General features: G+C 33.3%; 1 protein-coding gene across 5 annotated transcripts in view; it reads left to right on the top strand.

Annotated features, from left to right (window-relative positions):
- IKZF2 (IKAROS family zinc finger 2) overlaps positions 1-15,620 on the top strand; it is a 147,577-nt gene that overhangs the window by 88,541 nt on the left and 43,416 nt on the right. For 3 of the 5 annotated variants that reach the window (XM_070422063.1, XM_070422061.1, XM_070422059.1), the window contains exons 4-5: positions 6,871-7,137; positions 13,208-13,375. In XM_070422063.1, the coding sequence (XP_070278164.1) occupies positions 6,871-7,137; positions 13,208-13,375 (435 nt within the window). The remainder of the gene's footprint in view (positions 1-6,870; positions 7,138-13,207; positions 13,376-15,620) is intronic. The other 2 variants (XM_070422060.1, XM_070422062.1) reach the window with 2 other exon arrangements.

Below are 15,620 nucleotides of genomic sequence, written 5' to 3'. Positions count from 1 at the left end.
TGTAGCACATAGATAGATAACTTGGTGAAGGTATAGAGTAAAAGGAGTAAATGCCCAATTTCTAAGGAAAAACCGTTTTACTTTTAAGTACTATTGAGGTCAATAAATTTATGATGTAACCAAATTATATATGTTATTGAAATATTTCCTGTACTCTTCCTGTTCATGAACTGTGTTATGACCTTTATCTGCGTATATACTATCCTGTTAATATGGATTCCTTATTTAATATAATCTTCAGCTTTTTGCCTTAAACCTTAATCACAACAAAGTATTACAGGAGCAGCAGGGACTTTAAAAATCACCGAGCCTGCCGAAACCGGTTTGGCTCAGTGGATAGAGCGTCGGCCTGCGGACTGGGGGGTCCCGGGTTCGATTCCGGTCAGGGGCATGTGCCTGGGTTGCGGGCACATCCCCAGTGGGAGATGTGCAGGAGGCAGCTGATCGATGTTTCTCTCTCATCGATGTTTCTGACTCTCTATCTCTCTCCCTTCCTCTCTGTAAAAAACCAATAAAATATATTAAAAAAAAAAAAAAATCACCGAGCCAGCCCATATTTATTAAGCAAATCCAGTTTGGGTCTTTGTTGCTTATTGGTTGAGGTAGACGACTTATACAAGTGTGAGGTCTATGACTGTATTCAACAACATTATATATTTTATTTTATTTTTAAATGGTATACATTTGGGTTTTAAATTATTTTTAAAACTTTTCCAAGTATAATAATAATAAATACAATTTTCATTAAAATGTAGACTGAATTAGCCCTAGCTGGTTTGGCTCAGTGGATAGAGCGTCGGCCTGCGGACCAAAGGGTCCAGGGTTCAGTTCTGGTCAAGGACACATACCTCGGTTGCAGGCTCCTCCCCAGCCTGGGCCTTGGTCCGGGCTCCTGCAGGAGGCAACCAATCACTGTGTCTCTCTTACATATATGTTTCTCTCTGTCTTTCCCTCTCTTTTCCACTCTTTCTAAAAAGCAATGGAAAAATATCCTTGGGTGAGGATTAACAATGACAACAACAAAAGTAGACTGAATTAAAATAATTTGTTTTTAACAGCTTCACAAAATAACATTTTTTCACCATTTGGTTTCCACACCCTTACCTCTTTTTTTTTTTTTTTTTTTTACAGCGATCTGTATCTGTTTGCCTGTTTAAATACCTTTATTGCGTTATCTCTTTATTTAATACCATAATAGTGAATTAAAGGCAAGTCTAGTGTAACTTTACCCATTCAGTATCATGTATCTTGAAACTATGATTATTGTGAAGCCTTTGAGTCTGAGAACCCACTATGGCTACTGAGGAAACTTTTAAATTGAAAATAGTTTGACGTGAGAGTCACTCAAAACAAGAGCTTCTAAGTTTCTTTTTACTTCTCAGCATTGGAATGCTCATTTATAAATGGAAATAAATAAACTACATGTTTCTATGGCATCTAATGCTATTTCTAATGTTTACGAATAGTATTTTGAAAGCATAAACAGAGGCGGGAGGAAATTTAATTCATAAAATTTTTTTCATTAAGAAGAAATTTTTTGTACCAATACATATGTAAAACTTTTTATCCTGAAATATATTCAAATTTGTTCTATGAAAAATTGATCATGACATCTTTCTATTCACTATTATTCTTTCCATTTGTTCACAAACATCTTAAATCTACTAAAAAATCAATATAACAATTACTTAACATTTTCTTGATTATAAATGCTGTAAAATTAATGATCCTTTGTTTTAAAAGAACTTTTGTTTCAAACTGTAAGCCATATCTCCTTTAAGTTAAGGGAAAAGATACCTATATTAACAATCTTTACTTTATTTTGAAAATATTTAAATATCGATATACTATGGATAACAAATTGATCAATTAATTAAAATCTTATTTATTTCCTTTTCACTTTAATAATTTGTTGTTACAAAACATTTTTTTATTATTAAGCTGTATAGCTTAATAGTACAAAATAATTGTAAATTCCCACAGATATACCTGAATTTTACATTTTTCATTTCATATTAAGGAAACAAACTTAAAAATAAATCTTAGGATTGAGATTTGTAATAACATTTCACTCACACTAATAAGTTTTAATCTTTATAGACATTAGCCCATTTATGAAAATGTCTTCCTGTTTTACCAAATTATAAAAGAAATACCTTATAATGAAGAGTGAGAATTTAATTTCAAAGGTTTCATAGTTAATGTACTTAATGATTACATAATGACTAATTATTATAACAGGTTTATATATTATAGCTATAAAAATCATAATAAAACTCTTGTATGAATATATAAATTATAGTTTAGATGCAGGGGTGGGCAAACTTTTTGACTCGAGGGCCACAATGGGTTCTTAAACTGGACCGGAGGGCCGGAACAAAAGCATGGATGGAGTGTTTGTGTGAACTAATATAAATTCAAAGTAAACATCATTACATAAAAGGGTACGGTCTTTTTTTTTTTTTAGTTTTATTCATTTCAAACGGGCCGGATCCGGCCCGCGGGCCGTAGTTTGCTCACGGCTGGTTTAGAGTATACTTAAGTTTACCAAGCGCTTGAATCTAATCATTAGTTAAAATATAGGTGCTCTGCTTTAATCAGAAACATCTTAAGTATTGAAAATAAATTGTGCCAAAATTTCTTTTATATTCTTTTCATAGGGAACATTTCTTTCTATTTTATTGTTAAAATTGAAAGACTACTTTAATTAATTCTTTTTTATCCTAGAATTTCAACCTAATTTTAGAGAGATGTGTTGAAATTTAATTAGGATGGGATTTTGTTTGTATATAGGCCACCATATCTATGCAAACTTTAATATATGATATGCATATATAAAAATATGTTTCAGTCCTGCCCTGGCCAGTGTGCTCAGTGGTTTGAACGTCAGCCTGACCACCAAAAAGTTGTGGGTCTGATTCCCTGTCAGGGCACATACCTAGGTGGAGGGTTCAGGGTGCTTAGAGGCAATTGATCAATGTTCTCTCTCTCTCTCTCTCTTCCTCTCTCTCTCTCTCTCTCTCTCTCCCTCCCTCCCTTCCTCACTCTCTAAAATCAATAGAAAATAATGTTTCAGTTTATTGATTTACGATATAATACAGCAATAGTGTGTACATTCATACTTGATAAATGTATGGTTTCTTAGAGTATAACATTGTTAAAGATTCCTATAGCTTCCCATTTCCTCTATTTCAGTTCTAGCAAATATATACTTTTTTGAATATTCATTTCAAGTTTATTCTGTTGATAAAAAAATCCTAAGTATAATATCCAATAATTTTTAAAATGACATTTTTACTTAGGTTTGATATTATATTTTGGTGTCCATATTTTAGTATTCTCATTAGGGAAAATATGATAATTTAATGTAAGATACGTCATATATTTCCTTTTTTATCTGAGAGAGAAACAGAGATAGACAGACAGATATTGATTTGTTGTTCCACTTATTTATGCATTAATTGGTTGATTCTGTATGTGCCCTAACTGGAGTTCGAACCTACAACTTTGGTGTATCCAAATTATACTCTAATCAACTGAGTTATCTGGCCAGGGCCTCAAGTCATATTCTTAATAATTATATGTTGTTTTGAAATTTAAGAGGCCCATAGTTTTAGATTCAAAAGCTATTCTTTAAGATACACATTTCTTCAGTTCATGAACTGGAATGCTGATAGACTTTATGCTCATTAAATACATCTTCTCAGATGTTGACTAGTTCAGAAATATAAATGATGACAATTCTGTGACATTTGTAATCTTTAATATATCACTTAAAATGAATTATGGGAAGTGTGTTCATAGGTTGGTATATGAAGTAAGGCTATATAAACTCATACTTTTCATTTGTTTTCTTCTGTCTTTTCTTTAAATGACGATTATGAGTAAAATATGGTATTACATATGGTAACCAAATAATGTTTTGCACTAATCAGAAAAAGGTATCATAGAAGAATTTATTGGAATATGAAAAAACCTATTAAAGCAGGATATAGAATCCAGAAGCCATAATTGAAACCCTAAAAATTCAAAATTTACAATTAGCATACATGCTAAAATATACCCTTGAGTAAAAAGATGAGCCAAAATATTTTCAAGACATATCAAACAGAGCTAAGTTCCTTAGTATATATAGCATTTAAATACAGTGAGATAAGGCTGACAACCTAGAAAAATGGGCAAAGAACTTTAATAGTTCTAAAAACAATGACACCAAAATTTAAACATAGGAAAAGTTACACAACTCATAATAAAAAATGCAGATTAACTACTAGAGTGAAAATGCCAGTGGTTATTTATCAGATTGCTAGATCCTATAGGTATTATACAATAATATCTATAATAGTAATTAATAAGCAATAATCTTACATTTCTATTGATAGAATGCAGATGAATAAATTGCATTTGTAACTAATAAATGCAGGTATTGAAAAAGAATAATGTAGGTTTCTGAGTACTAATATGGGAAATATTAAACAGATATTGTTAAATGAAAAAAGCAAACTTACAATGACGTGAATTATACATTCTGATTTTTTACAAAAGAGACTGTACATTCGCACATGTACACATAATGCTGAATCAGAAAATGAGGATAATGGATGCATTTAGACTGGAACTAAGGGATGGGTAAAAAAGGACTTCATTTTTTATTCTTTATGTTTACATTTTCTTCCTATGTTCATGGTTTCTATAAACATATAAAACAACTTTAAACAAAGAAATTTTTAATCAAATTAAGTAAAACATCTAACTGAATACTGCTTGAAATACCTCCTATATGCCACAACTTTCTTGATTTTGTTGGGGATATTAAGATGGATAAAATATTGTCCCTACTCTTCTGAAAAATCAGTAAAGTAGAACTAATTTGTAAATAGGGTAAAAGTCAACATAGTAGATTTTTCTATTAGAGATGGGCCAGAAAGGCTATATATATCCCTTTTAGACCTCAGTGTAGTTTTACATCCTATAAGTTAATTAATCTGCACAAAACCTCATGGAATAGAACACTGTCCAGAGAAAAACAACAGCCAAGCCCATTTTTACTAGTATATTTACTCATTGAATGCTCATATCAGTACTAGGAAGTGAGTACCACTATCAGCCCAGCTTAACAGAGGACGGAGAGAACTAAGTAACTTGCAAAAGTTGTCACTCCTTGTACTAAGTGCCATTGCTAGTGTTCAAATCCAGGTTACAGGACCCAGAGTCTGAATAGCTCAACCATTCTGTTCAAACTTTATTCTGTAGTTTGAATTTATCTCGTCTTTGCAAACAAAAGACATAAGATTCAGAGGTTAAATAATTAATTCAAGATTACACTGCTAGTAAATATCAAAGCCAGTGCTAGAGCCACGTTCTCCTGACTAAATCCAGTGATCTCCTGCGTGTGCCGGTCCACCTCTAGTTGTAGGGGAGTCCTGAGTAGAGAACAGGGGAGGAGCCATTTGATAGCACTACCCATCATCAGTACTAATGACAAATCACAGAATGTGTGGTTTCTCTAAGAAAACAGTTGCAGTGCAGAAAACTTCCTTTTTGTGCAAAGATTTCCTCTATTCAAGTAATACCAAATGATTTGTTTTGCTCAGTAACTTGGATATGATTTCTTAAGAAATTTTCAAGATTACTAGATAAATAACTGGTATTTATTTAAAACTTCCTTCTGCTCTGTGAAAAGACTCTGTCAGCATTCCAGAATGAGGGCCATGCTAACAAAATTCCAACTTTTTTGTGGGATGATCCAAAACCAGCAAACAGAAGGCATTGCATTTCTTAACAGTCACAAGTGTGTACATGCAGGCGATGCCATTTCTGTCATTCATTGCTTTTCAGTGTGCACATTTTCAAGTTGAAACACTTTGATTTGCAGGCTAATGTGTTCCATGGAGAAATTTTTTCATATGGGAAAAAAAAAGCAGAGTAGCTTAAGAGCATGTGAGGTCTGTGTACTCTACACCACGTTTATACAGGTCTCAACTGAATGTATGTGTTTAGTCTGATTTTAGGGTATTGGCCTTGACAGTGTGCCTTCATATGTCTAAGATATTTGCTGGATTAATATCCTGAGTTGTTACTCTTGCTCAGTTCACAAGCAGATTTACACAAGTACTCAGATGTGAAACACAGACCATGAAGAGTGTGTGTGTGTGTGTGTGTGTGTGTGTGTGTAATGATTGTTAAATTAAGAAGAGGTATGGCTCAGTGGATTAAACAGTATCTAATCTTTTCCATTATTCTACCTCAGTCTCAGGAGCCTTAATGACATACTCAACAGCCAATATCAGAATTATTTAGAAAACTTGCTTTAAAATTATAAAACGTATTTCATTCATATGTGGAATATAAAACTGAAAGCAACAAATGAACAAACACGAAAAACAAACAAATGAAAACTTATAGACACAAACAACAGTATGGTGGTTCTAAGAGGGAAGAGGAATCGGGGGTACAAAAGGGTAACGGGGTCAAATGTATGGTGACGGGAGAAGGTTAGACTTCGGGTGGTAGGCACACAATGCAATGTACAGATGATGTATCAGAGAATTATATATTTGAAACCTATGTAATCTTATTAACCAGTGTCACCCCAATACATTTAAATTTTTTAAAAAGAGAAAGAAATGTGTGCAGAAATAAAGTGTCATTCTGGACTCTTAGAGCTTTCCTGAGCCTTCTTCACTTTCATGCCAAAGCTTTATGAAAATATCATAGAGTACAGTGTGTGCTAACATTGCATTGGTGATGGATTGTATTTATACAGCATTTCCAACCATGGTAATAGAATGGCAGTAGGCAGGAGAGAGAAGTAGGTGACAGCACATAACATGCATCTAAAATACCTTCTTGCTTCTCTTTAAATTACAGCAAATTCAGTAAAGCTAGAAATGCAGAGTGATGAAGAGTGTGACAGGAAACCCCTGAGCCGCGAAGACGAGATCAGGGGCCATGATGAGGGTAGCAGCCTAGAAGAACCCCTAATTGAGAGCAGCGAGGTGGCCGACAACAGGAAAGTCCAGGAGCTTCAAGGCGAGGGAGGAATCCGGCTTCCGAATGGTAAACTGAAATGTGACGTCTGTGGCATGGTTTGCATTGGGCCCAATGTGCTTATGGTACATAAAAGGAGTCACACTGGTAAGCAGCTGAAAGAATACCCTGATGACTGCCTGTGACATCTGATGTTGATATTACCTGACATCTATTCTCTTTCCTTTTCATTCAGGGGTGGCAATGGTGAAACTACCTTTTCAGAATTCTGCTAGTATTGGATTGCTGAAAAGCAGCAGAGAGTAGCCTGGGTCTTGACTTCCAGCCTTCAAATCTGAATAGCATATCAGAAAAGAAGTTTGGGATTCAGTTTCCACAGTTCTTAATATAGCAATAATATGATAAGGGTTCAAAAGGTAGAGGAGAATTTCATTGTGTAACTTAATCTTTTTGTATTTCTATACATTTTTGCCATACCCATGGGCAGGTAATACAGTTTGCTAGCAAAGAGTTGATACTCTAAAATGGTATCCATGCATTTATTTAGGGGTAGATCATTTTCACATTATCTAATTAATTTCTTGGAATACAATTTCCAATCAATCTTTGCATACCATGGGTCTCTATAGTAGGCAGCTATTTATTTTCCCCAGTTTGAGGATTTTACCAACTTCATGTTATTTTTTTTTACCATAAATCCTACAAGGAAATATGTAGGGTGGGTATAGTAAAGGGTGGTGGGTGTGGAGGTAGGAATCTGTAATTGTGAAATAGGATGAGGAAAAAGACCTTAGATTAATTTAATATATACTTTTAGAGTTTTGAGTATTGTGAAACACCAGCCAAATGAAAAGGCCTTCTTGAAATTTCTTCAAATCTTTTGGCAAAAAAACAACAGCAACAACAAAAACAACCAGAAATGTGATTGTGGCAGATAGTTGACTCTTAAGAAAAGTTTCCAATTCACATAAAAATTTATTTAAAGGTAATGCTAGCTTTAACTATAATGCAAACTAGTATTATTTAACAAAATACCAATAACTAATGCAATCAGAACATTAAATATGACAGTGTTCTAGAAGAGAGATAAATTATAATAAAGAAATTGATTTAAAAATGACTTGTAGGTGCTTAAAACATGATAGATACAAGGTACATTGAAGTTTTTAGTCTAAACCTCTCATTTACACAGGAACAAACTGAAGCCCCAAACAGCTGTGACTTATCCATTATCCCTCATGTAGTTAAAGGCATCGTGAGGCCAGAGCCAAGGTTTCGTGATGCCCAGAGTGGTTTCGTTCAAATATACAATGCTTGGTATATCAATACGCCTACACTTTATGATGAAGTACTACTATAATATGACTGATATTTTTTATATTACAGTAAGAAGTTATGTTAAAATCAGTGTTAGGTTAATATCATCAACTTTATAAGGATTTAAGATTATTCCAAACATACAGGCAGTAACATTTTAACATTATGTTTTGTTTTGAATTTTCCTTCAAATATCATTATATTTTAAATATTTATATTTAAAATTTTATAGTAATATTTATACTCCTAGGACACATTTTTTCCCTTTAATTAAAAAAATCTCATGGAAAAATTAAATGATCAAACTTGGATACCATATTTGATAAGATAAAAAAGGGAAAGACTATAAAATAATGGGTCTACTTACCTTCTATGCTCATAAAATAATTCTAACCGCAGTTCTAAAAGACGAGTTGCACAGTTATAATGGATTCATTATCTCAGATTGATCATGTTGAAGAACATGACACTCATTCAAATTTCTAGCAATATAGAAACAAAACAAAACCCCACATAAGGAATTTTCAGTTAAATTGCCTATGGTGTTCATTTTAAGACTGAAAAGGATACTAAAATCATTTTTTTTGTAAAGTTTTAATAAATCTTTTATGGTCTGAGTTAAAATTCGCAGAGTATGCTCTCTTGAAAATGTAGGTTAATCAGTGTTTCACTTCTGCAGTGATTTTCATGATGATTGTTGGGTTTGTTAATAGTAATAATTACATACCTATTCTGTCCATTTGATATTTACTACTGTAGTAGAGTTGAGTTATTTTGATTCTGAAATCTTCTAATTGACATGGAAAATGTTTCTAAATAGTTATATAGATTTCCACAAGTCCTAGAAATAAGAGATTCACTCAGCTAGAAAAGGCAAGGAGAATGGACTAAATAAACCGTTTAAAGTACTCTGCAATTGTATGAACTTTCACTGTTAATGAATGTTTACCAGAGTACTGTAAAACTTCTTACACTTTCCTGAGACGGGAAAGGTTTTATTAAAGTAATAGTCATTCATGGAGGAGCCTGGGATACCTGCCCTATTGTTGACCTTGAAATTATGATATATTTGTAAAATAGTTATTTTTGTTTGTATTTCTGTTGACCCGGTTTATGCATCCAAGTGGGTCATGACATTTTCTATTCCATTTTAGTACTAGAATAGAATGTCTACTTGAATGTCTTTAATTTAAATTTGATTGAAAAAATGCAGTCAAAATCTAGCAATTCACCAAAGGTTTTCCCCTTGATACCATGAACTACTATATTCATTTTAGAACGTCCACCTCTCATCAATAATTTGGCGCTAGTGTAACATGTACTGCCTTAAATCTTTATGTAGCTTTTGGGAAACATATGTTTCTGTGTTTTAGCTTATAAAATATCTAATACAAAATTGATAGTGAAAAAAGATACAACCACCCAACTCAGTAAATGACATGGAGCACCAGATCAAATTCACTTATTTCTCTTTCATGCTCTATTAAAGTGCCAATTCCAATATCTTATTAATGGGTTGGTGTTATTTCTTTGGCATTGCTGCTTTAGTAGGTAATCAGGTAATATTGTCATCGGATACACCAGGCACTCTTCATTGGGAATACAGGGAGAATAAAAAAAGTAAGGGCAGTAAATAAATTCATGCATAAACATGTACTCATGTAAGCATTATAAATACAGAATATCTTTCACCTTGCCCCTCTTTGGGGGGAAGTACTCTCATCTTTGTACCTTCAAGTTTTCCGCACAATATTTTGTGCATTGCAGCTTCGTGGAGCCCTTCTCCTGCCCTAAGGCCCTGTCTCCAGGTGCTGATTTTTCATATTCATGAGTTATTGTGCCATCCCACACAGGAACACCCTCTGTCTTTGATGCACCAAAGCAAATGGATGCATGTACACTTGCAGTTTAATTGAATATTTAAACAGAGAACTAGAAATATATTTATGAAAGTACATAAAATATTGAAATATAATCTATTTATTCCATAAGAATGATAACTTCATCCAGTGAATAACTACATATGGTCCTTGAATAGATTAGTAGATTAAAAGCAAAAACAAAACATAATGAGAATGGACCCAAAATGGATCCAGAGTTGTTCATCCAGACTTTTGTAACCACATGCAGGAAGAAAATCAAGATAATTCATGTAAAACAGATCTGTATTCCTCCAAGGTTCATGTGATTGAAATCAGTGTGCATTATTGACATTGCCTCTTCCCTCTTATCCCAAATGGGAGCATGACTACTCGCTTTCATGATGCCTTTCTTCACCTCTCATGGCTAGGGGAGCATAGCAAACACCTCCACACTAAGACTTACGCACTCAGCAATATGGCAGTATTTCCCGATATGCCTAGGTCGCTTTTTGTTTCTCCTACTCCTTTAAGGCTGATGTGGCTCAGTTGGTTGAGCACTGTCCTGTGAACCAAAAAGTTTCTGGTTCAATTCCCAGTCAGGGTACATACATGCCTGGGTTGCAGACTGGATCCCTAGTAGGGGTTGTGCAGGAGGCAACCAATGGATGTTTTGCTCTCATATCAGTATTTCTCTCTCTCTCCCTCTCCCTCTCCCTTCCTCTCTCTCTAAAATTAATTTTTAAAATCTTAAAAAAAACACTAAAAACTAAATAACCCTGCTTTAAGACCCATGAACTCAATTCGATGAATTTAAAAATTATTTTGAAAACAGTTACCATATTATTTTTAGTTTTTCAATAAGCATGATAATAAATGATCAATTTAGATCTCTAAAATCAGGATTTAAAAATACTTCAATTGTAGGTGGCTTTAAGAAAAATTTAATTAACATGCTAGTGGAGTGTTGTCCAAAGGCAAACATGATTTCTGATGTTTTTGTTCACCACTCTTATTTAATTAATTTTAAAGTTAACTGTATACTGATTTGTTACTTGCTTGGGAAATTCTACATAGACAGCTTTCAAATGTAAAAATGAAATATTTGGAGTAAAAAATATGATTTAAAATAATTTGCTATTTTCCTACTGTCTGAAAAGTTAACTTCATGAAGCAAGTGCCTCCTTCTCCCTTTTTATTATGATTTCCATGGTAGGGGTGGGTAATAGAAAACCCTGGTTTTAAAAAGTTGTAGAATGCCATTCCATTGAAAAAAATATCAAGGAATCAAGTTAAGTTTATATGTGTGAGTGCAAGTGTGTGCATGTGTGTGTAAAATAAACAAGTATTACCAAATTAGATTTAAATTGTTGACTATTTTGTAAGACTGCATATGAGAGCTTTTATGTCAAGTATTTCTCTTTTAAACTGTATTTAGTGTTGATTTAATTTGTTAGTTTTAGCAAATGAATAAAAAAGTTAACTAAAATTAAATATAAGACAACTTTAGCTTTTTTAACCTAATACAGCAGTATAGGACATTTGTAAACATAGCTCATCAGATCTCCAAAATTCTTAAGAAAAAACCTTAACTCTTGCTACACACAGCCACAGATTACACATTTTTAGTATGAATTTTATTAAATTTTAAAATGAGCAAGTACTATAGAATTCAAGATACACTTGATCTATCAATTTCTCAGTATCTTTAGCATTTATATAAAATCTGTATGATAGAATGTTCAGTGGCAGCTGCTAGAAAGGGCCAGTTTATTTTTTATGCTTTCTAGATGATTTAAATTAAAAGAATCACAATTTGCATTATATTAAAGGCATCCCCAAATGTTGAGGTTTTATTATTATGAATGTTTCAGTTAAAGTTATGAAACATGATGATTCAGTTCAAAAAATTTTTTAACTATTAAAATTTTAATCATTATCTAACTTCAAGCACAGAAATGGCTAAGTTTATCAAAAAGGGAATTTTTTAAAATTTTATTCTAAACTTTGAGCTTTAATATAATGTATTTATACTTTTATGTATTAATGTGTATGTTTTATGTATATCTTTAGAAAATAGACAAGCTTAAAATAATGGTATTAAAATAATATTTTCTTCATGGTTTAATTAATGATATTAGTTTGATCCACTTGCCCATTTTACTTCATCAACTTCATGTCTTTATGTTTGATGACATTGATGACAGCCAGTTGATGGCAACAGACTGAACTGATAATTACGGCTTAAACGGTCTTATAGCAATATCAGTAATAGAATAAAAGACTCCTATCAAACAAATGATTTTCATAATAAAAAGAGAATAGATAAGAAATGTCTGAATGAATAATTTTCTTGGACTTGCTCTCATTATGTAAGGAAGTTTTGCCAAAGCTTTTACTGTTAGTGAGTAGGAGAATTGAGAGACCTGAGCTATATTTGGAGATTTTGTGGTAATGAGCTTCGGAACCTGGTTCATTCACTGCAACTCTCTTGTCCCCCGTTAAGAAAATTATCAGCTAAAGGAGAGAGTTAGACTAAAGATGGCTTGCAGTTCAAAATCGATGAGATTTTTAAAGAAAGCATGGTACAGTAAAGAGAGCAAGATATAGTCACACTGACCGAGATTCACTTATCAGCTGGAGTACTTATTAGCTCTGTGACTCTCATCAGATACTTTGATACTTGCACTCTAGTTTCTTCATTTGTAAATTTTAAAATGCCTGGTTATGTCATTATGAAGACTGAAATAGTCTATGTGAAACGACCAGTAACATCAATAAAGTGATGACACCAAGTTGTTCAACCAGTTGTCAATCCCATGACTGTTATTCTTTTGAGTCAATGACAGAAATCCTGTAAAGGTTATATGAAGGGGGACACTTGACCTAAAGTTTGAGACTTTAGGGAGGTAAGAGCTTAGAAGGCTCAGAGGGAGATGAATATTCTCTGCATGAGGACTGGCTCTAGCTAACAGTATATGGCGAATTAGTCATTTGCACATAACCTGCCTGACCTTTCTCTTCTCTTTTCCTTCCCGCAGGTGAACGGCCCTTCCACTGTAACCAGTGTGGAGCTTCTTTTACTCAGAAGGGCAATCTTCTGAGACACATAAAGCTACACTCTGGAGAGAAGCCCTTCAAATGTCCTTTCTGTAGCTATGCCTGTAGAAGAAGGGACGCCCTCACAGGACACCTCAGGACCCACTCTGGTAAGTGTCAGCAGCTCTTTGAGAAGAAAGCAAAAACAGACTTCAGGAGAGTGCCATAAATAATGCAAAGTAACTTACAGCTTTGGTCCATAGCTAGGAATGACCTAGACAGTATTGTTATTAGTGTGCATTGAATAACTGATAAATCTTTCCCTTCTTATAGACTTGGCTAAAAGGAGCACTGTTAACTGAAGTCTCTTATTTTAAGTCGCCAAAGTAAGAAAACAGCTGTTACATAAGTTTTCTATGATTTTTCAATTTTATAATTATTAACACTATAATTATGGTTAATCCAGGATAATGTGAAATGTTATAGTTACATGCTGATGTTATCATAAAAGAGATGAAAGTTGTGATTTTTTTTTTCTGATTACAACACCCAGGCTGGGGGGCCTCAGTGGGAAGTCAAATATTGCTATTTTTAAACTTAAAACTATGCTCATTAGAAAATTGGCTATTGGAGTATATTTTATTTCCTCTTAGCTTCTGTTTATCTCTCAAACTATAGTCATTGGATGTTCTCTAGAACTTTTCTCTACTTCATAAATCATCATTAAAAATCTTGAAGAAATTTGATTTTTTTTAAATGCTAGAATGTAGTACTGGAAAGAAAAGGAATGCTTAGAAATCTGAATGAATCTCATTTGACTTTTAGCATGAATTGCCATAACCAAGAAGTTAAAGGTGAAAAATTAGTATAGATACTCTCAAGTAAGTTTTAGATGCTCCTTCTATCCCTAGTGACATATTAAAATTTAATTTTAATATAAAGATAAGATGGAAGTGATATTTTCATCTACTTTGACAAACTGTATTAGAGAGTGCTGTGGATTGTGAGGTAATGTTTGTATTATCTTTCTTTACATTTTTTCCTGTTAAGTCTTCAGGCTTTACCTAGTTTTTTAACATGCGTCTGAAATATGTAAAACTATTTAGATATTAACTCAAAGTTGGGCAGCTATAGAAAAATTAAATTAATGCAAACATTAAAACAGCATACTTTATATATTTTAGTTTCCTCCTCACTCAAAGTAATTCACTTGTTTCCACTATGACACTTTTATTTTATTTTGAAATTATGCTACGAAAACTATATCTTAAAGTGGTATTTTTATTATAAATATTTTTTATGGAAATATTTTTAAGACTTGAGTTATTTTCTTAAGCTAGCCATATATTCAGGCTTATTGAACTGTTATTAAGTTGACCAAGGGTTATATAAGACATAGCTTTTCGTGAACATATCTATTGCATGAAATTGAAGCAAAAATAATTTTAAACACCTGTTTTATTCTTTATAAAATTGTGTTGCTTTTAATACTGTGGTTTAGTGTACACATGTTTCTTTACCTGGCATGTGCTATATTCTCAGAAGGTTTGATGCCTGGAGACACCTCTGGAAGACATTCAATATTCATCTCAATTCCTGTTTCCTTGATTTCATGTTTGTTCTATTAACAACTCTATCCCTGTAGGTGGTGTCTCACAAGTCAAGTCATCTTGTTTTTTGTGTTAGACTGAGCTGGGCATCTGCACTTAGCTTCTTTATGCAAATTAGGCATGGTCCATCTGATGCACCTAGTTGGTGGGTGATGAAGTGAGGGGAGAGAAAGATGTCACTCCAGAAATAGGCCACTCATTAGTTTTGGCCAGGCCAGACCCTTAACATTATTTACATGGTTCTGTGTAATTGTAAAGTTTGTGTGTATAAATTGAAGCTGTTTCTGTGAAACTGTATATTTATAAATAAATATATTGCTACTTTGAGGTTCCAAAGAAACCAGAACTGTGGTTTCACTAACTATAATCATGTTGATGTTGCTATATCAAGGCATCATTTTTGCAGCTATATATATATAGCATACTCAAACTGGCTAATGAAAGAGAGTTTAATGGAGTGATGTTACTGCATCATCAAGGGGTATTATCAATTCAGTCATCTTCCAACTGGACTCTAAAATATTAGTCATCACCAATGCTTTTCATAATAGAGGAAACATGAAGTTAAACTGCTAAAGTCCATGCTTCTAAATGGTCAGAAGGCTCAATTTGATCATCTTAGTGTTCTTCCAGTACCAATTCTATCTTCCCCTCACCCTCTTTTTAGCACCTGGGCTGGACAGGTTTCATTATATGGTGGGTGACCCAAACCTTATTTCTAGAAGTTCACAATACTGGTGGTCCTGCCACTTTGTACAGGCACAAGAGTAGGTAGGTAAAGAATCTGATCGACATTCACAAAATA

The sequence above is a fragment of the Myotis yumanensis genome, unplaced genomic scaffold (genome assembly GCF_028538775.1).
Source record: "Myotis yumanensis isolate MYYU_CA2020_CCGP unplaced genomic scaffold, mMyoYum1.0.hap1 SCAF_8, whole genome shotgun sequence".
Lineage (NCBI taxonomy): Eukaryota > Metazoa > Chordata > Mammalia > Chiroptera > Vespertilionidae > Myotis > Myotis yumanensis.
This window is presented reverse-complemented; position numbering and strand designations above follow the sequence as displayed.